Below are 22638 nucleotides of genomic sequence, written 5' to 3'. Positions count from 1 at the left end.
GCACTGATGTTAATGTTTGTTCACGAAATTCACAGCCTCACTGTCCTATTCGTCAATGCTTCCTACGGCATGCCGTCGTCATAGTTTGCAAAATGAACCCGCCAGCCATGGCAACCATGGCCGCCTCTTCGTCGTCCATCTCGGCCGTCGGCGACGAATTCCGTGATTACCCGTTCCTCGCCCACGACGAGTTCACCGAGGTCTGCCACGACTTTGACCGCATTTACCGCCAGGCCACGCTCGGCCCGCTGCGGCGACGGTGGCGCGTGTCGGTCTGCACGGCGTTCAACACGTCCTTGTATTTGGACAGCGACGCCACGACGTATCTGCAAATCACCCGGCCGCTCGAGAACAGCGCCGCCGCGCACGACGACGAGCTGGCGGATGTGATGGGGCAGTTTTCGTTTGGCGAACACATCGACAGCGGCCTGGGCGGTGACGCGGAAATGGCCATGTCGGAAGACGCCGACGACGCCGCGCTCACAAAAGCGGCCCCCTCTGCAGGGGCGACGGCCAGCAGCGGCCACTACGGCTATGTGACATACGAAGTGCATCTGCACCCGACGTACCGGGCGCCGTGCCTGTGGTTTTCGCTGCACGGCCTGCCCAACGGCGAGTCGCCGATGAGCATTGACACGGTGTTTCGGCACCTTGTGCCGGAGCAGTTCCAGGACCGGCTGCGTTCCATGGGCAGCGTCGGAGGCATATCCGCAGACGTACGTATTACGGGGAGTATGATTTCCCAAATTAAGAAAAACAAAGGGGGAAAAGCCTGATGGGGCTTGTATTATTTAATACGCCGTACGCCCTGACAAGATCCCTATGCTAATATCAAATGTCCCTGACAGTACCATCCAATCACTGGAGTTCCGTCCTTTTTCGTTCATCCGTGCCTCCTCGGTGAGGCCATGTCGGGCTTTGCTTGCACCAAGAAGAGCTATCTCATGGTATGGCTCGGTCTCGTGGGCGGTTGTGTGGGCCTTTGGGTGCCAAAAGAGATGGCGCTGTCGTAGAGGCGCGTTGGTGTGGCGGCTGGTTTCGACCTCCTCTCGTCTCTTCATCTTGGCTCGATGAGTAGACCGAGAGAGAGAGAGAGAGACCGAAAAAGTTGTTTTTTGAGATATACCCCGGATCTGGTAGTCATCCCTTTGTGTAATGAGAATTCCACCCTCCAAGCCATACAAATGTATCGTAGGGTATCATTTATTGTGTATCCTCTCGAGATTGCGGCCTCGATACTGTGGCTCCTTATTCGTCGTCGCTGTCTTCCTCCATGGCCACATCGCTGTCTTCCGACTCCTCTTCCTCTTCCTCCTCGTCGCGTGTCCGCTTCTGGCCACGTGCCGCTTCAGCCCCAGACGCTGCTGCTGGCGCAGCCTCTCCTGTCTGTGCAGAGCCGTTTGCTGCTGCCGGTGCCGCTGCTGGTGTGGACGTCGTCGCTGCGCCTGGTGCAGGCGCGTTGAAGATGCTCTGCTGAAGGTCGGTGACCTCGACGGTCTGCGCTGCCGAGGGCAGCTGGAAGGTGCCGTCGAGCCGTGCCACGACATTGGATTTCGACTTGGCATAGGAGATTTTCTGTTCGTACGTGTTAGCAAGAAAGAGAGCGGCGTAAAAGACGCAAGAAAACAAAAGGAGCGTAAGGAAAAGCGTACCAAATCATGACCGAAAAAGACAAACCCCTCGAGCGACCGCATGGCCTGTGTTGCCGCCTGCACGTCCCGAAAGACAACATGTGCCTGCCCGCGCATCTTCATTGTCCGGAGCGCCACAACATCAAGCACGGTGCCGTACGTAGAGAAGAGCAGGTACAGCGCGGTTCGCAGGTCGTCCTTTTTTATCTTGGCCGACGGCAGGTTGTGCACATAGAGACTGCCGAGGTCAGCATACAAATCACAAATCTGAGGCCCGTAACATCCCTTGCCTCCAAGAATCCTCAAACTCACGTCTGGTTGGGCGGCACGGCCGCAGCCTTGCCTGGGGGTGCGCCTGGCGGCGGGCCACGCGACGAGATCGTGGTCGACATTGAAGAGGGAGGAGAGGTGGAAGGGGACCAATTGCCGCTTTGAAGTATCAGAGACGATCGTGGTGCTGTCAGTCGTCCCAAAGAGAGAGTGACGCCGTGTGCAAGCAGGAGTGGAGAGGGCGTGGGTGGCCTGTGGTGCGAGATGTACTTTTCGCGTCGTCTTGAAAAGCGTCGTTTTTGCAGCTTTGCTTTGAGCCTATGCAGCGTCTGGCTCTTTTCGCTATTTTATTTTAATTTTCTTTTATTTTTGATTACATAAGGTTTTCAGGAACGCTGTTCCCATACGCAAGGCAGGCGCAGTCGGCGCCCTAACTGCCCCTCCTTTCAGAGCGCCCCACTGCGTAGCCGTATTCCACAGCTTGGCTGAGTGCCGCCTACGCAATTGCGGCGCATCAGCTTCCAGCCATTCCGAACGCCCTTCGTCTCGACAACCCCATCGTCACAGCCTCACCTCACCAGCCCGGCGTCGTGGTAGTAGAGAGCTACTCCTATCACACAAGGGATCATCCGCCTACAGACAGACACAGAACACCCGTCCTCCGACAATCGTCCCGTCACGAGGCACAATGGCCGCTCCCGAAGTCCACCACCTCTTCCACCACCCCATCGCCGACCACTCGTTCTCGGCCGATCGCAAGACGCTGGCCGTCGCCCGCGACACGTCGATCGACCTCTACGGACGCGTCGGCAACGCCTTCAAGCTCAAGGACGAGCTCAAGGGCCATGACAAGACCGTCACCAGCGTCGACATTGCCCCCAACAGCGGCCGCATCGTGACCTGCTCGCAGGACCGCAACGCCCTCGTCTGGGAGCCCTCGCCCACAGGCTACAAGCCGACGCTCGTGCTGCTGCGCATCAACCGCGCGGCCACGGTCACCCGCTGGTCGCCCTCGGAGGAAAAGTTCGCCGTCGGCTCGGGCGACCGCGTCATTGCCGTCTGCTACTTTGAGCAGGAGAACGACTGGTGGGTCTCCAAGCATCTGCGCAAGCCCATCCGCAGCACCATTACCAGCGTCGCCTGGCACCCCAACTCGGTGCTTCTGGCGGCCGGCTCGACGGACGCGCACGCCCGCGTCTTTTCGAGCTTCCTCAAGGGCACGGACCAGCGCCCCGAGCCCAGCGCATGGGGCGAGCGGCTGCCCTTCAACACCGTGTGCGGCGAGTATCTGAACAACGCCGCCGGCTGGGTGCACGCCGTGGCCTTTTCGCCGAGCGGGGACGCGCTGGCCTTTGCGGCGCACGACAGCAGCATCACGGTCGTGTACCCGAGCGCCCCCGACCAGCCGCCCAAGGCCGTGCTGAGCATCCCGACGCAGCTGCTGCCGTTCTCGTCCCTCTTCTGGAGCGGCGAGTCGGAGATCATTGCCGCCGGCTACGACTGCGAGGCCTTCCGCTTCCAGGGCGGCGTGCAGGGCTGGGCGCTGGTGGGCTCGCTTGAGGCCAAGGGCGGCCGGGCGGGGTTCGGCGACGACGACCGCGAGGAGTCGGCGCTCAACAAATTCCGCCAGATGGACCTGATGGGCCGCACCAAGAACGACACCCAGCTCAAGACGACGCACCAGAACACCATCAACACGATCCGACCCTTTGAGTCGTCGGCCAGCGGCGTGACCAAGTTTTCTTGTATGCTTTTCCCTATCCCTTATTCTCTGTTATACAGTGTACTTGTCATGTGTACTAACTTACTTCAGCGAGCGGCGTTGACGGCCGTGTTGTTATCTGGCACACGTAATGTGCTGCGCACTTGTGCATGGCAAGATTAACGTCTATTCGGAGATAGAAAATAGAAAATACATTCATATTTCCGTTGATACTGCTACCAGTGACATGATAACCTGTCTAATTTTGCTTTTTCATTGTTTTTTAAACTTGGAGCGCCAAACGTGATGTAAAGCATGCCAGAAACTCACCCACTCCATTATTTTTTGCTGATCCAACAGTCCAACAATCCATATTCATACTCCTTTGGTGCTGTTTATAAGTTTTATCGTGTTTTATCCATTGTATGTCTTTTTGTCCCTTTTCTCCGCATACGTTTTGCGTTTGGCTCGGCCGACCTTCCTCATCGGAGCGGCATGCGCTTTCGTCCCTCATTGCATCCCACAGGCGTGCTTGCAGGAGCTTCCTAGCTGTTGCGCGTGTTCTGGATGGAGAGCACGAGAATGTCCGTCGCACCAACCTTGACAAGGTTGTCCATCACCGTCGCAATCTTCTTCTTCTCCACCATGGCGCTGACGGCCACCCAGTTGGCCGCGTCGAGCGCCGTCACCGTCGGCGCGCGCTTGCCGGGCGTGATGGCAGTAGCATCGTGCAGGCGGTCGCGCGGGATGTTGTACTGGCACAGGACGAACTTTTGCGCCGTGATGACACCGCCGATGCGCGACGCAATCAGCTCGACCAGCTCCGGGTTGCTCGGCGACTTGGACTTGATCAGGATCGCCGACGATTCGACCACGGTGTCGATCGGCTTGAGGCCGGCCGCCCGCATTGTCTCGCCCGACTCAACCAGATCGACAATGCCGTCGGCGACGCCCAATGCACAGGCCGCCTCAACACTGCCGCTCAGCTCGATGATCTTGGTCCGCAGCTTGCGCGGCGTCACGGCCTTGCCGTCCTGGTCCTGCTCCTGCTCCAGGCGCGCAAAGTACTCCTCGGCGAGGTGCACAAAGCTGGTGCCAATGTTCTTGCCAATCAGGTCCTTGGGCTCGGCGTAGCTGCCCTTCTCCGGCACCTGCACCTGCAGCTTGCACGCGCCAAAGCCCAGCTCCATGACCGTCTCGCAGCCCTTGGGTTTGCTCGCTGGTGTTGCTGTGCCGTCGGCGACGGCAGCGGCAGCAGCCGCCGCCGCCGCATCTGAGAGCGCGCCCGTGTCGACGGACAGTGTCCGCGCACGGGCCACGGCGCGCACGCCGGCGTCGTGCTCCTGGACCTGGTCCAGACCCGTAATGCCGAGGTCGCACTGGCCCTCACCCACAAACGTCGGGATGTCGGCAGCAGGCAGGAACACGAGAGCAATCGGCAGGTTCTTGACGAGGGCAATGTCGAGGCGGTTCTCGCGGCGGAACTGGATGTCGGCGCCGCTCAGCAGGTCGAGCGCGGCAAGTTGGAGGCGGCCCTCTAGATGGTGTGTTAGCATTTGGTTGTTGAGGAGGAGGACAGACAAACCACAAGGAAGAGACAGGGCACCACTTACTCTTGGGAATGGCGAAGAGCAGACGCTCGCCCAATCTAGTCCCAACATTGTTAGCAATCGATTAGCCAGGCTCGAGATTGCTCGACACACAACCGCAGCTCATCTGGCATGACTCACGAGTGAACCAAATCCATGGCTGTGACTAGAGCTGTGTGCGACGCTGGTAAAGCGTCAATGGAGGAGGTAGAGGTGAAGAGACGTGCTCCGAGTCAAACGAAGCTCGGACAAGAGGTCGGGTCTCTGTTGCGCAGCTCGTTGGGACGGAATCGACGTTGGGTTTATATGGGCTATGCGCTCTCCGCAGTTGACGATGCAGTATAATAGGCGGGGTAGACGGACGCAATGCGACGAGGCGGGCGGCCAGATATATGCTGCAACCTGCTTCTTTCTGGTTCGTTCCTCTTGTGGGGCGGGTTGGTGAGGGGAAGAGACGGCCAGAGTATGGGACGCGGACGATGCTCTCAGCGTTTTGTAGAAAATGACTCGACGTCCTTGGGGCAGCCGCTCTTCCTTTGACGATTTTACTATTTTTTTCGTCTGTGGTTCTGTCTCGCGCTTGCCTCCCCATTTTTTCTTAGTGTCGTTTTCAGGGCCCCGAGTTCCTAGATCGGACTTTCCCACCACGCGCGTTGGCTCCTGCCGCTCGTTGGTTCGCTGTTGAAATGCCCGCCGTTGTCGCTAGGCCGCATCCCGGCGTAGCCCAGTCTTGTGTCTGCAGCATATTCAGGAGATGGGAAGGAGCGACTCGGCAGGCCGGTCCATTTCACCAAGCAACTTACACGGCAGGCGTGGGTGCTATGGTGTTTGTGGCTCCTTCCATGTGTCTTCAAAAATGATAGTCGTTACTTCCTTCGCCAAGTAAGACATTAAAACCGCCCTAATTTGCGAATGGCTCCTTCTGTGCGGCTGGTAGACGAGTGACGAGTTCGAGTCTGAAAGGTAGACTGTGTCCCCCGAACTGCATTTTGCTGCGCCCGCCATATACACTTACATTTCACATTCTGTAGTCAGACACAGGACGTATTCATCTGCCATCCTTCCTCTGTTCTCGATTTAGTGCGCTTGGGTAGATACGACGTACAGCACTCGCCGCAGTGACTACGTGTCTTTTGTCGTATTCCTTTCACTAACGAGGAAAGCGCGATCAGCACAGCCGAGCCGCTGGGACAAGCGACGTCACTGTACTCCGTATTTACAACAGCCCAGGCAAAAGAGCCAAGGGAAGGAGGCCCCACATGTGCCCTGCAGCGCGCTTGCTCTCGCGAAGCCCGTACATTCGTACTGTACTTTTGCTGCAGGCCCCTGACCACTTGGCCTTTTGCGACTTCCGTACCCCATCTCTGGGCTTAATTTGCCAATGATCAGGGGTCAAGGGGATGCAAAACCTGGTAACAACTGCCATTGTTTCTGCTTCTCCTTTTGCTTCTGCTTGCACGAGACTCCCTTTTGCATTGCGGTCGTTCGACCTTCTTTCCTTCTCCTTCTTTTCTCTTTTTGGATTCTGTTGGAAGCGATCATTCACCAGCGAACGACGAGAGGCGCAGCATCGAATAGCGACTTCCTTTTCCAGCGAGACGTTCGGCTGATTTCCTTTATGAACAGACGAGGTAGGTGCCGCCCACGATAGACATTGCACTCTTGCACAGACGACACGACGGAAAGAGCGATGCGAGAGACACTTTCGAAACAGGAAAGGGACCAGAGACGAGGCAATTTCTACAAGAAGGAGCGATTGGGACGCGTATCGACGAGGCGGACTCATCGGCACATGCCAGGAGGACTCGGCCCACGCACACGACACACATGAACGACCTCCACGCGACCCATTTACTCGGCAGCCGACGTGCCTCCCTCTCCCCAGTCCCAAACCTTTGAACTCGACGACCTCGATCTCCCTCTCTTTTGCCCAACCCAAGTGTCGCGTGCCTTTAATGCATTGCATCAGATGGGACTGCGTGAAGACGGTCTAGATAAGGGCCCAGACTAACGTGTGTCAAGATAAGATTCGGGACACAACGACGGCTGCATGAAGCGAAAACCTGGCATCCTTTCCCTGGTTTCTGCCCGAAGCCACGACGTCCGGGAGTCGAACAGCACGCCGCTCTGGTGGAAGGCTGTCGTGGGCAACAGCGGACTGCCATCGGCGAGCTTGAAGGAGCGCAACAGCCAGGACGAGAAGAGACAGTTTGGCCACCTGGGTATTGGCACCAGCTACACCCGCTACGGCTACGACGACAACGACGACGACGACGAAGGTAGCTTTATTACAATCAGCGAGCGCGACGGCGACAAGGCGAACGGTTGCCCCTACGAAAACGGCAGCCCTTCCGGTACCGAGTACGACGACGAGCGACCCGACCGCACTCCGAGCCCCGAACTCCACGGCCACTCCCACCTGTTCTTTGGCGTCGGCCGCACACCGGAAACTATGGCGAGCTGGTCGGGCCAGCCGTCCGTGAAGGGCGCGACGGAGACGACACGGATGATGCTGCTGACCGCGGCGAGCATGGGCATTGCCTTTACGTGGGGCGTGGAGATGACTTGTGCGTTCTTGACTCTTCCATATCTTTTGCCCTTCCTCTATTTCTTTCTCGACTCTTAACACTCTAGACTGCACACCATACCTCCTCTCGCTCGGCCTCACCAAGGGCCAGGCATCCCTGATCTGGCTGGCGGGCCCGTTATCCGGTCTCATCGTGCAGCCGGTGATCGGTGTCGTGTCGGACCAGTCGACGGCGAAATGGGGCAGGCGGAGGCCTTTTATGGCCATCGGCTCCATCATAGTCGTTGCCGGCTTGCTCATTTTGAGCTTCACGCGCGAAATCGTATCCTATCTGCTCGGAGCCGGCCGCAACAGCGACGCAACCCCGTCCGTTGTCGATGCCGTCTCACCCACGACCGCCCACGGCAATGTGGTTATCTGCGTCGCCGTTCTCGCCCTGTACGTCACCGACTTTGCAATCAATGCCGTCATGTCCTGCAACCGCAGTCTCCTGGTCGATACCCTTCCGCTCGAGAAACAGCAGGACGGGGCCGCGTGGGCCAGCCGCATGGCGGCCTTTGGTCATCTGGTGGGGTACGCAGCGGGTGCGATCGATCTGGTGAAGATGCTGGGCCCCGCGTACGGCGACACGCAGTTCAAGAAGCTGAGCAGCGTGGCCGCACTGAGCATCCTGGTGACGGTCGGCATCACCTGCTGGGCGGTGACGGAGCGCGTGCTCCTGAAATCGGCTCTGGGAGGGCCGAACGGCGCCGCAGACAGCGTCATGGCTAAGCTGATTAAGATCTTCCGGCAGATCTGGTCGACGCTGCTGACGCTGCCGCCGCGGATCCAGGCGATCTGCTGGGCCGTGTTCTGGGGCTGGATTGGCTGGTTCCCCTTTGTGGTGTACAGCAGCACATGGGTTGGTGAGACGTACTTCCGGTATGACGCACCGGAGGGCGCGGCGTCGACGGACGTGGTCGGCGAGATGGGCCGAATCGGCAGCTACGCGCTGACGACGTACTCGGCCATGACCGTGCTGGCGTCGGCGATCCTGCCACTGTTTGTGCGCAGCCCCTACACCGATTCGTTCACCAAACGGCCTCCTGCCAGCATGGCGCGCTTTGTCGAGCTGATTGACAAGTCACGCCCGGAGCTGTTGACCGTGTGGACATGTGGCCACCTCATGTTTGCATGCTCCATGTTCATGGCGCCGTTTGCCAGGAGCTTCCGTTTCGCGACGATTCTCGTGACGCTGTGCGGCATCCCGTGGACCGTGGTGACGTGGGCGCCGACGGCGCTTCTCGGCGTCGAGGTCAACAAGCTCACGGGTGGCCCGTCGGCTGCCAGTAAGCCGTTGAACCGCCGTCCGTCCAACGCGTCTCCCGTCTCCATCCCTCTGGGTGTGCTGTCGACCACAAGCGGCGACAACACGCGCGGAAAGCGGGACTCGCCGTCGCCGCGACGCCTCGAGCACAGCGGGAAAAGCAGCGAGCCGGCCGCCGTTTCGACGGGCGAGCTGAGCGGCATCTACTTTGGCATCCTCAACATCTACACGACGCTTCCCCAGCTGCTGGGCAACCTGCTGAGCGCGTTTGTGTTTGCGGTGCTGGAGCCTGGCAAGAGCCCCGAGCTGGCGACGGACGCGCACCCGTCGGAGCATCACGGCACGGACGGGCCGAACGCGATTGCCGTGACGCTGTTTATTGGCGCCATCTTTGCCGTGGTCGGTGCTGTGTCCACGCGCAAGCTGACACGGCTGTAGGCATCGTCTTGCATTGCACATGACGGACCGTCGGTCGTGTCGGTCCAATCTTTTCGCCAGCTTTTCATGCCATTTCCTTTGTTTTTAGCGGCGTTGTCTTTGGATTCCGGTCTCTTGATCGCATTTGTTTCTGGGTCATCCTACAAAACAGCCACCTATGGATTTTTTATTTTCATTCTTTTTCTTTTGCTTCTTACTTTTCTATACATGTCATGAGGCTACGACAGTGTACAAAATATAGCAAGATGGTGGCTACATCCTGGCAGCACCAGTTGTATATAGCGGCGAAGCAGCGAACCGGCAGGAATTAAAAGATAGACCAGGGTCTTGGAGCTGCGCATCGATTTCATTTAGTTGTGCGGACTCCATCCACACGTCAGACGTTTCAAAACATGTGATAGGGAAAGTGCTACGAGGTAAGAGACGCGGGTTGAAATCTACTCGAACTTCGAACATAGTAGGTACGAAGTAGTGAAGCATACCAAATTGGTGTAAAGATCACGCTGTGTATTCGCCGTATTACGTCATGGATGTGTAAGTCTGAAGTTATAGCGCTTTATGCGCTGTAATTTTCGCTGTACGCTGGCGATCAGTAGCTAGATTGCCGATTAGGAAGGAATTTTGGAGCAGCCATTGTGACGTCTTGAAGGACCGACTGTAAAAAAAATTAAAAAAAAAAATCATGGAATACCTCTATTTGTTTTTAAGTTGGTTCAATAACCACAGCGAATTGATAGCCTGAATTTTGTGCTTTCCTTTTGTATTTACAAGACGGCCCGTTTTGGCTGTTCACGCATAATTACCGTTTTGGGACGTATTATCGACAGATGCTAGACAGAATGTCTCGGCCGATCGGTGACTAGGGCATCTCGCATCGGCCAGCAAGGACGGCATGAGAGGAGAGCCGAAAATAGGTGGGAAACTGTCCCTTCGTACGACAAGAATCTAGAAAACATTTAGAAAATAAGTAAAGAAGGACGATTCTCAGGAGCTGTTCCCGTCTCACATTTTATCTTGCTCTTGCCGTTGGTCTTCCTCTGCTCCTTCCTCTTAAAGTATCCAACGGTCTTTCCTTTGTTTCTCAGCTGCACCTTCCTATCCTCTGGAAACCTCCGTCGCACCTTCCCATACCTCTTTGCGTCCTCCCTCTTTCCCATAATGGGTCTCTCGGCTAACGACTCTGCGGCGGGCATCGAAGCCCAGATGTCCGTTCTGTCAGAGATGAACAGCTTTGTGTGCAGCATCCCACCCTTTTCCTGCTACAACGAGTTCCTATACTGATATCCGTTCTATTTCAGATCCACTCCAACCCCGAAGTCTCCTCCAAAGAAGTCAAGGCGCACGACCACTTTGTCGAGGTCCTTAAAAGGCTCGACGTCAAGGTCACTCCTCACGCCTACGATGTTTATACGTCTTTCAAAGCCGAGTACGGCGAAGGCGGCCGGTTGGTCGTGTTCAACGCCGAGTACGATGCGCTGCCGGGCGTCGGCCACGCCTGCGGCCACAATCTGATTGCGACGGCGTCGTTTGCGGGCTTCCTGGGCGCCGTGGCAGCCCTCAAGAAGGCCGGTCCCGGCACCAAGGGCCGCGTGACGCTGATGGGCACGCCCGCCGAGGAGGCTGGCGGCGGTAAGATCAAGCTGATCAAGGGTGGCGCCTACAAGGACGTGGCGGCGTGTCTGATGGTGCACCCGGCACCGTTGTCCAGCTTGCAGGCGGCAGCGGCCGATGCCCTGGACGGCAACGATGCGTCGGGTGTCTCTGGGGTGGCCAAAATACGCTTGCTGGCGTGCATCAAGTACGCAGTCTCCTTTAAGGGCCGCGAGGCACACGCGGCCATGTCCCCCTGGGCTGGCGTCAACGCGCTCGACGCGGTGTGCCTGGCGTACAACGGCATTTCCATGCTGCGCCAGCAGATCCACCCAAATGAGCGCATCCACGGCGTCTTCCGTGAGGCCGGCGACCAGGCCAACGTGACGCCCGCGCACACGTCCGTCGTCTACCACATGCGCAGCGACACGCTGGCGCACGCCGAGACGCTGTGGCAGCGCGTCAAAAACTGCTTCGACGGCGCCGCGACGGCCACCGGCTGCACGGTCGACTACGAGCCCATCGACACGTACGCGGAGCAGCGGTCGTCCCCCGGGCTGTGCCAAGCGTATGTCGACGCGATGCCCAAGGGCACGGTGCTGTACACGACGCCGACGGACTTTATGACCGCCTCGACGGATATGGGCAACGTGTGCTACGAGTGTCCTGGCTTTCAGGGCGCATTTGGCATTGATGCACCGCCGGGTGCCGGCAACCACACGGGCGACTTCACGGGTGCGGCGGGCACGGACGATGCGTTCCAACGGGCAGTGGCCTGCGGTCGCGGTTTGGCGGCGACGGCGCTCAAAGTTCTTTCTGACGACAAGTTTGCTGCATCGATCAAGTCGGCGTGGCAAGACGACATGAAAGCAGCTAAGAAAGAGCACCAGGGCTAAGTATTTGCCGTAAGGTTTTGATATGTTCTTCCGACATGATTTCTGAAACCGAAAATGGACGACAAGATTATGTTAATTGGTATTTATTTTGGAGTTCATTTGTTTCAATTAATCAAGCCTTTTAGTTTTCTTTTCTGTTTTTTCTTTATTTGAAATTTGCATTCTTTCCCTTCTTTTTTACTCTTAAGTTCTTCCATTTTGTGAATTCTCTTTCCCAGACGAACTTTATATCACCAGCGAAAACATGCTTCTTCTGAATTCTTTTCTTGACCGACTCGACGACTGCATCAAATACGCCAGGTTCCTCCTTTTCATTCCTTTTGCAAAGCCAGTGGTGCAATCCATGCTCACTGGTTGCTTTGCTTTCTTGGCCAATCTCAATGTAGCCTCGCCAGCCAACCACGAACGAGAAAAGGCCTTTTCACAGATGCTGTTTCGACCTATGACGGCGAAGGATACACCCCTGTCTAGGCTGCGCAACACGTTTGTTTCTTCAACACGCAACGGTTCCTCGTTGGCCAGATTCGATTTACTATGTCATTTCTTCGATTGCCCTCAGTGACAAAACAGGAATTCGACAACACAAAGAGGCGTTTTGATAGAGGGTGGCAATACAACAAAACTACACACCCGACGACGTCGCTTGTGGGCTTCGATTGCAAAGCCTGAATTGAGAGGACGCCTGTCCTGAAAGTGGACCGCAAGTGTTGAAACGTTGTGGCCTTCTTACGGCTATGTCAGTCGTCCAGATTATCGTCATCCATCGGTATCAGTCTAGAGTGAGACGGCGCTGCAACGTTAAATGGTCTCGTCTGTTTACATTTGGACTGGACATATTGCCTATGGAGCCACCATTTATGCTTGGATTGACCATTGGGTTGAAAGCTGGCGGTCGGAAGTCGACATCTTGAGGAGTCTACTTTGGTCACCATCCCGCCATTTTAATTGTCGTCAGCCTCATTTCACTGGCTGTCCACAATGCTCTCTGCTCGTCATCACTGCACGCCTACCAGAGCCAGCCATTGCCTCTTCGCTGGGGCTCATGTGCCCTGCGGTGAAATGAGATTTTTTTTTCCTGGTCTCAAGTTACATTCTCACTTGTCATTCACTGGAATCCCTAGCCCACTCCAGAGGCTCGTCCTTGAATGCTCTTCTGCGCTCTGTTTGGTTGCACGGCTGTTCGCTAACAGACAGTGACCCCTTGTTTTGCCGCCGGGCGCGGCCCCTCGTCCACTGCGACTTCATCGTGGCGTCCCACTCCTTCTTGTTCCTTGGTCTGCTGTGCCCTGTCATGTCCCTTTCTCCGTCACCCACACAGAACGCAAATAATACGACGCAAGACGCAGGACGTAAGACATAGTACGCCCTCCCGTCCCTCCTGACTTTCGAGGGAATGGCAATAGTCACCTATTTATTGTTTGTTGTTCATTGCACACTTATTATTTTTGGACTCCACTCTCGCCTCCTCGTTTATATATGAGAGTCTAGCATGTCGTCCGCGTCAACACCACGCCTTCCCGTGTTGCCTTTACCCTCGTCTCGGTTCGCGTCCATTTGCTGCGCGACGTCATCAAGGCCACTGACTGCGGCCTCAACATAATTTGCCTGAGCTATTTGTTCAAACGAGGCATCTTCTCTCACTCATCCGCCTTTACTCACTTCACACACACCATGGGCCACTCACAAAGCACACCGTCTGCGCTGCAGACATGCCTCAACTCTGTCTGCGCCGGCCGGTCTGGCTGTGTTGGCTACCCATCTGATCTGCTGTACCAGCTGGAATGGGTCAAGCCGTACAATCTGGCCGTTGACGTGTCACCCGTCGCCGTAGTCCGCCCCCAGAACGCCGCGGATGTTGCTGCTTTTGTGCAATGTGCCGTGTCCAACAGTGTCTCGGTGCAGGCCAAGTCCGGCGGCCATTCGTACGCCAATTTCGGGCTCGGCGGCGGCAGCAACCCGGGCGACCTTGCCATCGACCTGTCCAACCTCGATCAGTTCAGCATGGACAATTCCACTTGGCAGGCCACCATTGGACCTGGTGCCACGCTCGGTGACATCACCACGCAGCTCGTCGACAACGGAAACCGAGCTTTCGCCCATGGCGTCTGCCCTGGCGTCGGCCTCGGCGGCCACGCCACGGTCGGCGGGCTGGGTCCCATGTCGCGCATGTGGGGCTCTTGCTTGGACCACGTCGTCGAGGCCGAGGTCGTGACGGCCGACGGCACCCTGGTGCGGGCCAGCGCCACTGAGAATTCGGATCTGTTCTGGGCCATCCGGGGCGCTGCCTCCAGCTTTGGTATCGTCACGGAGTTTGTCATGCGCACACACCCGGCGCCCGGCAGTGTCGTGCAGTACTCATTTGATTTCTCGTTTGGCAGTGCCGCCGACCTGGCCGAGGTGTATTCCACGTGGCAGGCCGTCATTGCCGATCCGAATCTGGACCGCCGCTTCGGTACTGAGTTTGTCTTGTACCCGCTCGGCGCGATTATCACAGGCACCTTTTACGGCACGGCAGACGAGTGGACGGCCTCTGGCATCCCCGCGCGCCTACCGCAAACGGGCAACAAGACGATTGTCGTCAACGACTGGCTGGCCTCGCTGACCCAAGAGGCCGAGAACGAGGCGTTGTATCTGTCCAACACCCAGACCAACTTTTATTCCAAGTCGCTCGGGTTCCGGCGCGAAGACCTGCTGGCGCCGGCCGCCGTGGTCGATCTCTTCACCTACGTCACGGCCGCCAACAAAGGCACCCTCCTGTGGTTCATCATCTTTGATGCCAGCGGCGGGGCCGTGGCCGACGTCGCACAAAATGCCACGGCGTTTGCCCACCGCGACAAGGTCTTGTTCTACCAGTCGTACGCCGTTGACCTGCTGTCGCTGTCGACCACAACCCGCGCGTTCCTCACCAACTTCCACACAACGCTGCTCAACCTGCTGCCCGGCGGCAACGGCACAACCGTCGGCACGTACTCGGGCTATGTGGACCCGGCCCTGGCGGCGCCGCAGGCCGAGTACTACATGACGAATCTGCCGGCGCTGGAGGTGCTCAAGGCCAAGTGGGACCCGAAACAGGTCTTCCACAACCCGCAGAGCGTACAGCCGGCGGCGTAAGCGAGTGTCTTTGTCTCTTTATTACTTATCTGTTTTCTTCTTCTTCTTCTTCTGGCGTTAGGTGAGAGGGTGCTGGTTCATTCTGGGCAGACGTGGATTTTTTTTTATTTTTTTTATTTATTTTTATTTTTTTCGTTACATGTACATCTACTTTGCATGATACTCCAGTTGATTTACATAAGCATTCAAGTCCATTCAATTTTTCTGGTTACTCTGTTTTTGAAAACATTAAATTCTTGTTATGTACTTGCTGTTGTGCTCGAGGCAATTCAAGTAAAACAAAAACGCAACCAACAACGCCGGCCTAGCTATGTAACAGTCATATTACCTCTCGGTAACGTGGGCAAAGGATAAAATCAGGAAAGGAGGAAAAGAGATTACGAACAGAAAGGGAGCGATATCTCGGCCAAACCAGGCCACCGCTTGCAAATCCATGCCATTCACACGTCAAGATTGTCTTTTGTGCATCTTACTCGTAACGAAACTGGCAGTCTACTGATGAAACCCTTCCTTACGCACGGGCAGCGGCGGCCCGACCGACACCGACACGGCGAGTGGGTGCCTGTGCGCCGTTCGTCGCTCCAAAATTGTGCAGCCGCTCGCCAATCAGGTACGCCTCGTCCCGGATCCGCAGCTTCCACGACGCATACACGCCGACCATGCCCCAGAGCGACCACGCGGCCAGACCCACCAGCGCCACAAAGGGGAAGGCCAGCCGGTACACCAGCCGCATGTCCGCCACCGCCGGCTCCGGCACCGTGACCGGCAAGACGAACTGCAGGGCGGCGGGCGCAGACAGGCCGCCAATGTCGAGCGACGCCGACGCGGCCACGTAGCCTTTGGCGAGCAGCAGTGGCAGGCCAATAGTAGTGGCCCCGAGCACGAGCCCGGGCACCACAAAGGCGCGCGTCAGCAGACGCACGTCCGGGTCCAGGTTGCCGCGGCGCAGCACCGCGCGGATCGCCGACGTCAGCCGGGCCCCGGGGTACCATGTCGTTATCACGCGCGCGCTGACCTTGAGGTAGAGCAGACCCAGCGTCCACGACTGGATGATGCGGACATTGTGGCGCGATTCGGTCCCGTCGGAGGGCGACGCGGCGCTGATCGACGACGAGCCAGGCGGGTGCATGTATGTGTGCAGCGGCATCAGCAGGTACAGCTCGACGAGGGCGGTGGCGAGCAGCGGGAACACGACCAGGATGAAGACGTAGGCGTACACCAGGCTCAGGATGCGTGTCACGGCGCGCCACGTCGTCTGGGCGGCGCTGCGCACCGATGCCGTCGACATCGTGCGTCGTGTTGCCGCCCACATCTTTTTGAAGATGGGCCGCGCGTGGAACACAAAGTACGAGGCCGATCCCAGCACATACATGCCGATGCTAAACGCGTAAATGTCGTTGGTGCGCACGTCCGCAGGGAGCAGGAGGCGGAAGAGGCGCCGTCCAAAGAGGAGAGGGATGATGGTGCACGAGACACCCGTCACCGCCGCAAACATCCAGATCGAGGCAATGAACAAGAAGATGCGCACACGGAAGAACGGCGGGATGTACACGAGCTCGTACTGCTTGCTGTGGTAGATGTCCGCCGGGCGCTGTTCGGGTCTGTTGTCGTCGGCATCCGAAGCGCGACTCCGCCTGTCTGGTCCGCGGAACGGGTCCTTCCTGGCCGGTTCGCCAAGCTCCTTCGACAGGGAGGCTTCGTTGCTCGCATCCAGAAACACGTCCTTGTTCTTGGGGATCTTAACCTGATCGGACGCCGGCGCACGCACAAACTTCCCGTTCGGCACGAGCTGACCCGAGGCAACAAGCTTCAGTTTCTTGTCGGCGAGGAATCTCATGCTGTCCTTGTCCGGGTTGCGGCGGCGAACTGGGCTGGCCCGTGGAGGTCTGTTCGGATTGCTGCTGGTCCTATCATTTTCCCCGTCATCATAGACACCTTTGGACGGTTTGGCACTCATCGTCGCCATGGGCACGACCGTGTTCTTGGACTCGTCGTACTCGAGCAGCTGCCGCACCAGCCACGGCGACTTCTGGTGTGGCGACTCAGACGCGAGGTAGAGGGAGCCTTCCTCGTCGATGCGGCGCTCGCCAAAGAGGAACCAGGTGATGCGCAGGCCGCGCGCAGATTTGCGGAACCACCAGGTGTACATGCTGTGCAGGCCGTCGCTGGGCCGGAAGAACTTGATCGCCAGCGGCATCAAGAAATTGTAAAAGAGCAGGTCGATGGGGAACTCGAGGACCGGCTCGTTGGACGAGTAGTGAATCGGAAGGATGCCGGGACCGGCATAGGCCAGGCCCCAGACGACGCCGCCGAGACAGATAATGACAAGCGCGCCGTAGACGAACGCAGACAACAGAATCTTGCAGAGCTGCGTCGCTACGGTGCGTTCAAGCACGTCGCGCACCGGATGGAATTCGGGGTCGTCGGGGTCGCGAATAAAGTACAAGACACCCTTGCGCATAATCTTCCGGCACATGGACACAAAGAGGGCAAAGTGGAACATGTATCCGGTGCCCACGAACCAATGCACGAAGATGGCCGTCAGTGGATAGTCGACGCTGAATTGCAGCCGCGAGACGAGTGTCGTGTTCTCAAAGAGCGGGAGCAGGGCCACGTCCAGCAGCAGGCCGCAGTAGAGCGGGAACACGAGCATTTCGATGCCGATGATCAGAATCACTTTCAGAACACCGCTCGCTTGGTTGAGGCCGTCGATCAGCGACGCCTCCCACTCTTGCACGGCTGCACCGCTGCTGAACGGCGAGCCGCGGTGCAGGTAGAGGCCGGCCACGAGGCACATCGTCGCGTATCCGAACAGAATCGCCAAACCACGGTCGACGCCGCCCCAGAACGCAAGCATTGGGTTGACCTGGACCGCGTCCATCGAGTCGAGCGTAATGACCCATGACCCGGGGTTCGACAGCACCGCGGGCAGGGACCGCAGCAGCTCCCAGGCCGCAGCACCGCCGCTTTTGGCCAGTTCGAGTGCCTCGGTGCCATGGGAGAGGAATTCGCCGTTTGTGACCATGACAATGGCGCGCCCAATGCCGGTAGCCACCGCACTGACGTTGGCTTTGATTCCGATAAGTGCGTCGTGGCTGATGGCAGAGAAATTCCGAATCTCACCCGTCGACAGGAACGGCGGGTCAATGCTAAAGTTTTCGACAACCCGCGCCGCCGACGTTGCACAGAGGTCCCATGTGGTAGCCAGGGACGCCAGAATGTACTTGGAATAGGGCACCGTGCGACCGAAAACGAGTTCGGCGGCGGACGCCGCGTTGTTGAGGACAAGGAGCGTGAGGTAGGCCGCACCGCCGAGTGCGGACGCCGCAATGTCCTGGAGCAGCTTGGACAAACTGAACAGCATCATGATGGGCCGCATGGGGTTGGCAACCAGCCAGATACTCAGGCGACCGACGTTATAGGGCATGAAGATACCGACAAGAAGGCTGACTGAAACGAGGAACCCGCAGAAGATGACGTTCTGGAACAGGCCTGCAATGGGACCGCGCATGCCAAGGAGCTCCATGACACCCTCGAGGTCCTCGGCGTCTTCGATGGCCTCGGCTTCCATGTTCGCCGCCGCTGCAGCGGCGGCTGCTGCCTCGAAGGCTTCGCGATCCTGCTCGTCCAGTGGTATGGGGCCGTCCTCTTCATTGTCGTTGAAAAGCTCCACATGGTCGTCTTCATCAACATCAGGCACGATTGGTGGCAGGTCAGCCGGGTCGATATTCTCTAGATCACGCCACATGAAGTTCATCACTCCGTCCACAAGACTGGCTGGGGGTCCGGCCGAGTCTGCGGTGGCCGCGGGAGCGGCGGGAGCGGCGGGAACAGTCGCAGGAGCGGCGAGAGCAGCATCAGGAGCTGCAGCATCAAAAGGAAGGGTAGCAGGGCCGGCGACCGGTCCGGCAGCAGCGGGAGCTTGTTCGCGCGGTGCACCGTTAATGTTGGCATGGCGCAAACCAGCGGCGGGCATGTCCTCAAAGTCGGTGGCATCGCCCTCGTCGATGTTGTCGCGAATAGGAATGCGGACAAGTTCTTCCCAGTTGCCGGTTTGACGAAGAGGGGCGTCAGGGTCGTTCCGCTGACTCAAATCTGTGCTAGGGGGGCTGGCAATGGCGGCTGACACCTCTGTGGACGACGAATCGTGGGCGTGGTGTGCAGATGCCGAGCTGGCGGCTGCGTCTTGAGAAATGTTTGCCATTGTGCCGTTTCTGCTGCTGGCGCTGGCATTGCTATTGCGTCGTGAGCTCGCAGCCGAAGACACAGACCGGCGTCTCTGTTCACCTTCCAATCGTAGGTCGCCTTCTCTCGGTTCTGTCACCCTTTGATGCGAGGGAGCATCGCCGCGTATGGGTACACCATCTAGCCGTTCGGCGGAGTCTCCGTAGAGGGGCTGAATGAATTCGGGCGTAAAGTGCTGCGTGGGCGGCACGGGGCCAAAGGACCAGTTGTTGTTCCCTAGAGGATTGGTCCGCGGGGGGCCACTGGGACCGTCCGTATTGGCCCGCGGCCGCAGGCCGTAATCGAACTCGGTGACGGAACTGCTATTGGATGCTTCACCGTTGGCAGGTTGGCCATCCCGGTGCCGGCTGGCCTCGCCGACGCGTCTCGTATCTTCGTCGGCCGCCGCCGTTGTGCTTATGGTGCTAGCGGTGCTGCCGCGGTCGGACTGCCGACGATCTGCGACGTTTTGCATCACGCGCAGCCAGTACTGCAGGTGCTCCTCGAGACCCTCTTCACGAGCAATCTCTAGGATCCTCTGCTGGTCGCCACCCGCGCGACGGTAGATTTGCATATACTCATGGACGGTCGCGCCTCCTTCACTGGGTAGGGGAAAGTTGCGGTCGAAGTTGGGCAGAGCAGCGGCGCTGTTGCTTTTGCTTTTGCTTTTGCTGTTGCCGTTGCTGTTGCTGGCTGTGCTTGACATAGCATTCGCATTTGCGCTTGTATGGACGTTTGCAGAGGACGACGACGACTCGCCGGGCTCATCGCGAGCTGCTAGCCCATCTGTGTCGGGCACAGGCGGGCCATGCCGGAAATCGTCGTCGAAAATTGCGCCAAGGTCCAGACCGTTGCGTTCCGGGCCCTGGACCAGCGGCCTCAGAAGTTCGGCAGCGTCAATCTCAATCTCTGCGTTGGAGTCGGTTTCCCACTCCGAGTCGGATTCCAGACTATCGAACCCGGCATCGTCCATATCACGATGGTTGCCATGGTCGTGGTCATGGTCGTGGTCATGGTCGTGGCCATGCTGATTATGGTGATTATGGCGATGGTGATGATGATGGTGGTGGCGGGCACGGTCTCCTCTTGCCGGGCGCGGCGCATCTTGCGGCTGACCAGCATTGGGTACACCGGGAACGCCGGCAACATTCTCGTCGCCGCCCATGCCGTCATCGTCGGCGGCGTTGAACGCTGCACGCATGTTGATTTCTGGCTGCTGCTGCAACACGTAATCCCGAACCAATATTATCAGGATAAAGCAGATGATGACCAGAAAGGTGATGAACTGACCCTCGAGGGCGTAAATAATCCACCTGTTCAGCCACCGGAACCGGGTCAGCCTGCGCAGAAACGCGACGTCGCTGAGCAAGGTCGGCGGGCCTGTGTTGGCAAAGTAGTCGTCCTCGGTGCCGTTGTCTGCGGTCAGCATGGACACGATCGCGGGCGCGCGGATGGACTCCATGATGACGCGGAAGGCAAGCGACAGGATCGAGAACGGTGTCGTCTGGTTGCCGTCGAGAACGCCGTAGATGTCGGCGACCGGCGCCCGCGCCGCGGCCATCGATCCGTTCACGAGGTCGCGGCCGATATGTGCAGCAGCGGACGTGGCAGCGGCCGTGGCCAGGGCGACGGACGAAGCCGCAGCCGCAGCCGAGGTGGCGTTGGAGTCGATGCCGTCCAGTGTCCTCGGTGGTGCGGCTACCAGGCCTTCCTCGCTGACCCAGAAGAAAAAGGACCACTCCCATCGCGTCAGGGCGGGCAGAAGCACCATCCACACGAAGAAGACCAGAACGACGCGCAACCAGACGAGGATGTTGCGCAAGAAGTACTTGGCGAGGTGGCGGGCAAAAACGAGGACGGGCAGCTGTTTCGGCATCGCCGGCGAGTACAGCTTGGTGAAGCGGAAAGACGTTTTGCACAGTTCGCAGTGCTTCTTTTGCGAGTGCGACAGCCATTCCATGAGGCAGTCCTGGTGGACGTATTTTATACTGCCGCTGCATTTGCACGGGTAGAAGAGAGGTTCTTGTGCAGAGGCCTCACTGCGGCAGATGCGGCACGTGTCCGGTTCGAGGTTTTTGGCCACATCGGCGGCGGCGGGTGCAACAGCGCCACCATTTTGTGGGTTGACGAACTGCGTCTGTGTCGATGTACTGTGGGGGTCGTCAAAGGACGGCTCGTCGAATGTGTCGGCGTTCATTGTGGCCGAGGACGATCGGGTGTCGGATTAGGGGGTCCGTCCCCAGCGGCGGAGTAAAAAAGAGTTGACGAGTATCGATGAACTTGCGCCGGAGCGAGCGGGATGATGTTCAGGGACACATTCCGAGAGCACAGCAACACACGGTCTGGAGGAGGAAGAAGATGGTTTCGTTGAAACGCGGTCCGGGGAGGGGAGGGTTGTTTGTCGTGTTTTTGATGGTGACGCCGGAAAGGATAATTAAGTTCGGAGGAGGACGGAGGATCGAATGGTGTAGTTGGCGACGACGTGGGTGGAACAGAACTTAAAAAACTAAAATTCGAAAGCGTAAAGCAACCTGGTATCAATAAGGAGCGATAAGGAGGAAAGAAAAGGAATGATGGGTCGCGAAGTAGATGTCCGTGATGCCGTCAAAAGCGACTTGTTTTGATAGTCGAGTCGAAGAAAGAAGATGGGAGACAATGGCCAGACCCCAAGTCTGGCTGCTCCTTCCCTACGGAGAACATGTGCGTGCGCGTGGGTCGCTCTTGCCTCAGCGAATTAGGTCATTGTTTTGGGGGGTTCTCGGGGGGCAAGAGCGGGCGAACTAGGGGTGGCATCCACTACGACGCAATTTCGGTGAGGAAGGCGCTGTTGTAAGCCGGAAAAACCCCGACCGAGGGCAGACCAGGCAGTCCTAAAGGCCCCGCTTTCAAGCCAAACAGCACCTTCGGCCTGGTCCGCTAAGCTTTAGTGGTGACAGCTGTTAACACAGCCGGAAAGGCACTGCAATACGTCGCAGAGATGTCGAAGTTACAGTAATGAAGCTGTTTTGTTTTAGGTTGGCACCAGGAGTATCAACAAGCTAGTGGACTCCGCGTAGGCGGGCGTATATCTCATTATGAGAGCGAGCTGTGCTTATATTACGGTGTGCTTGGTTTTCAACATCCAGCGTGCGGTTGTTTTATGTTCTCTTATAGTTAGATTCGACCCGTTTTAGCTTTGTCAAAGATGTAGTTGGAGATGGTGCTGGGCGGTGGTTTGGACGCGGTAAGCAGTGAATGTAATCCATTTTCGCTGTAGCACCACTATATACACTGTATTGTGCCTGGGGCCCACCTGCCCACCATTTCTGGGAGTTTCCCTAGCGCGTCGCCGCGACGCGTTAAGTGCTTTTTGCT

The 22638-nt window shown here is 57.8% G+C and overlaps 8 protein-coding genes across 8 annotated transcripts; 5 read left to right on the top strand and 3 right to left on the bottom strand.

The window, feature by feature from the left end:
• Window positions 1–116: 116 nt before the first annotated feature.
• On the top strand, window positions 117–1013 carry SPBR_05216 (uncharacterized protein; the record flags this gene model as incomplete). The annotated part of the gene is made up of 2 exons (XM_040763493.1): window positions 117–716; window positions 906–1013. 2 exons carry the CDS (start codon window positions 117–119, stop codon window positions 1011–1013), a joined length of 708 nt encoding a protein of 235 aa, XP_040615851.1.
• Window positions 1014–1248: 235 nt separating this feature from the next.
• SPBR_05267 (uncharacterized protein) lies at window positions 1249–2023 on the bottom strand (the record flags this gene model as incomplete). Its single annotated transcript, XM_040763544.1, has 3 exons — window positions 1249–1575; window positions 1653–1869; window positions 1944–2023. The coding sequence occupies 3 exons, from the start codon at window positions 2021–2023 to the stop codon at window positions 1249–1251; spliced, it is 624 nt and encodes a 207-aa protein (XP_040615850.1).
• Window positions 2024–2589: 566 nt separating this feature from the next.
• SPBR_05084 (uncharacterized protein) lies at window positions 2590–3755 on the top strand (the record flags this gene model as incomplete). Its single annotated transcript, XM_040763361.1, has 2 exons — window positions 2590–3646; window positions 3715–3755. The coding sequence occupies 2 exons, from the start codon at window positions 2590–2592 to the stop codon at window positions 3753–3755; spliced, it is 1098 nt and encodes a 365-aa protein (XP_040615849.1).
• A 393-nt stretch (window positions 3756–4148) lies between these two features.
• Window positions 4149–5350, bottom strand: SPBR_05064 (ATP phosphoribosyltransferase; the record flags this gene model as incomplete). Its single annotated transcript, XM_040763341.1, has 3 exons — window positions 4149–5140; window positions 5217–5251; window positions 5334–5350. The coding sequence occupies 3 exons, from the start codon at window positions 5348–5350 to the stop codon at window positions 4149–4151; spliced, it is 1044 nt and encodes a 347-aa protein (XP_040615848.1).
• Window positions 5351–7242: 1892 nt separating this feature from the next.
• Window positions 7243–9463, top strand: SPBR_04744 (solute carrier family 45, member 1/2/4; the record flags this gene model as incomplete). Its single annotated transcript, XM_040763021.1, has 2 exons — window positions 7243–7759; window positions 7827–9463. 2 exons carry the CDS (start codon window positions 7243–7245, stop codon window positions 9461–9463), a joined length of 2154 nt encoding a protein of 717 aa, XP_040615847.1.
• Window positions 9464–10621: 1158 nt separating this feature from the next.
• On the top strand, window positions 10622–11949 carry SPBR_05015 (amidohydrolase; the record flags this gene model as incomplete). The annotated part of the gene is made up of 2 exons (XM_040763292.1): window positions 10622–10696; window positions 10762–11949. 2 exons carry the CDS (start codon window positions 10622–10624, stop codon window positions 11947–11949), a joined length of 1263 nt encoding a protein of 420 aa, XP_040615846.1.
• Window positions 11950–13620: 1671 nt separating this feature from the next.
• On the top strand, window positions 13621–15060 carry SPBR_04983 (glucooligosaccharide oxidase; the record flags this gene model as incomplete). Its single annotated transcript, XM_040763260.1, has 1 exon — window positions 13621–15060. One exon carries the CDS (start codon window positions 13621–13623, stop codon window positions 15058–15060), a length of 1440 nt encoding a protein of 479 aa, XP_040615845.1.
• A 511-nt stretch (window positions 15061–15571) lies between these two features.
• On the bottom strand, window positions 15572–21481 carry SPBR_04539 (uncharacterized protein; the record flags this gene model as incomplete). Its single annotated transcript, XM_040762816.1, has 1 exon — window positions 15572–21481. One exon carries the CDS (start codon window positions 21479–21481, stop codon window positions 15572–15574), a length of 5910 nt encoding a protein of 1969 aa, XP_040615844.1.
• Between the last annotated feature and the right edge of the window lie 1157 nt (window positions 21482–22638).

This window comes from Sporothrix brasiliensis (genome assembly GCF_000820605.1).
Source record: "Sporothrix brasiliensis 5110 chromosome Unknown Cont21, whole genome shotgun sequence".
Lineage (NCBI taxonomy): Eukaryota > Fungi > Ascomycota > Sordariomycetes > Ophiostomatales > Ophiostomataceae > Sporothrix > Sporothrix brasiliensis.
Note: the sequence above shows the minus strand (reverse complement) of the source record. Positions and strands in the feature narration are given on the sequence as shown.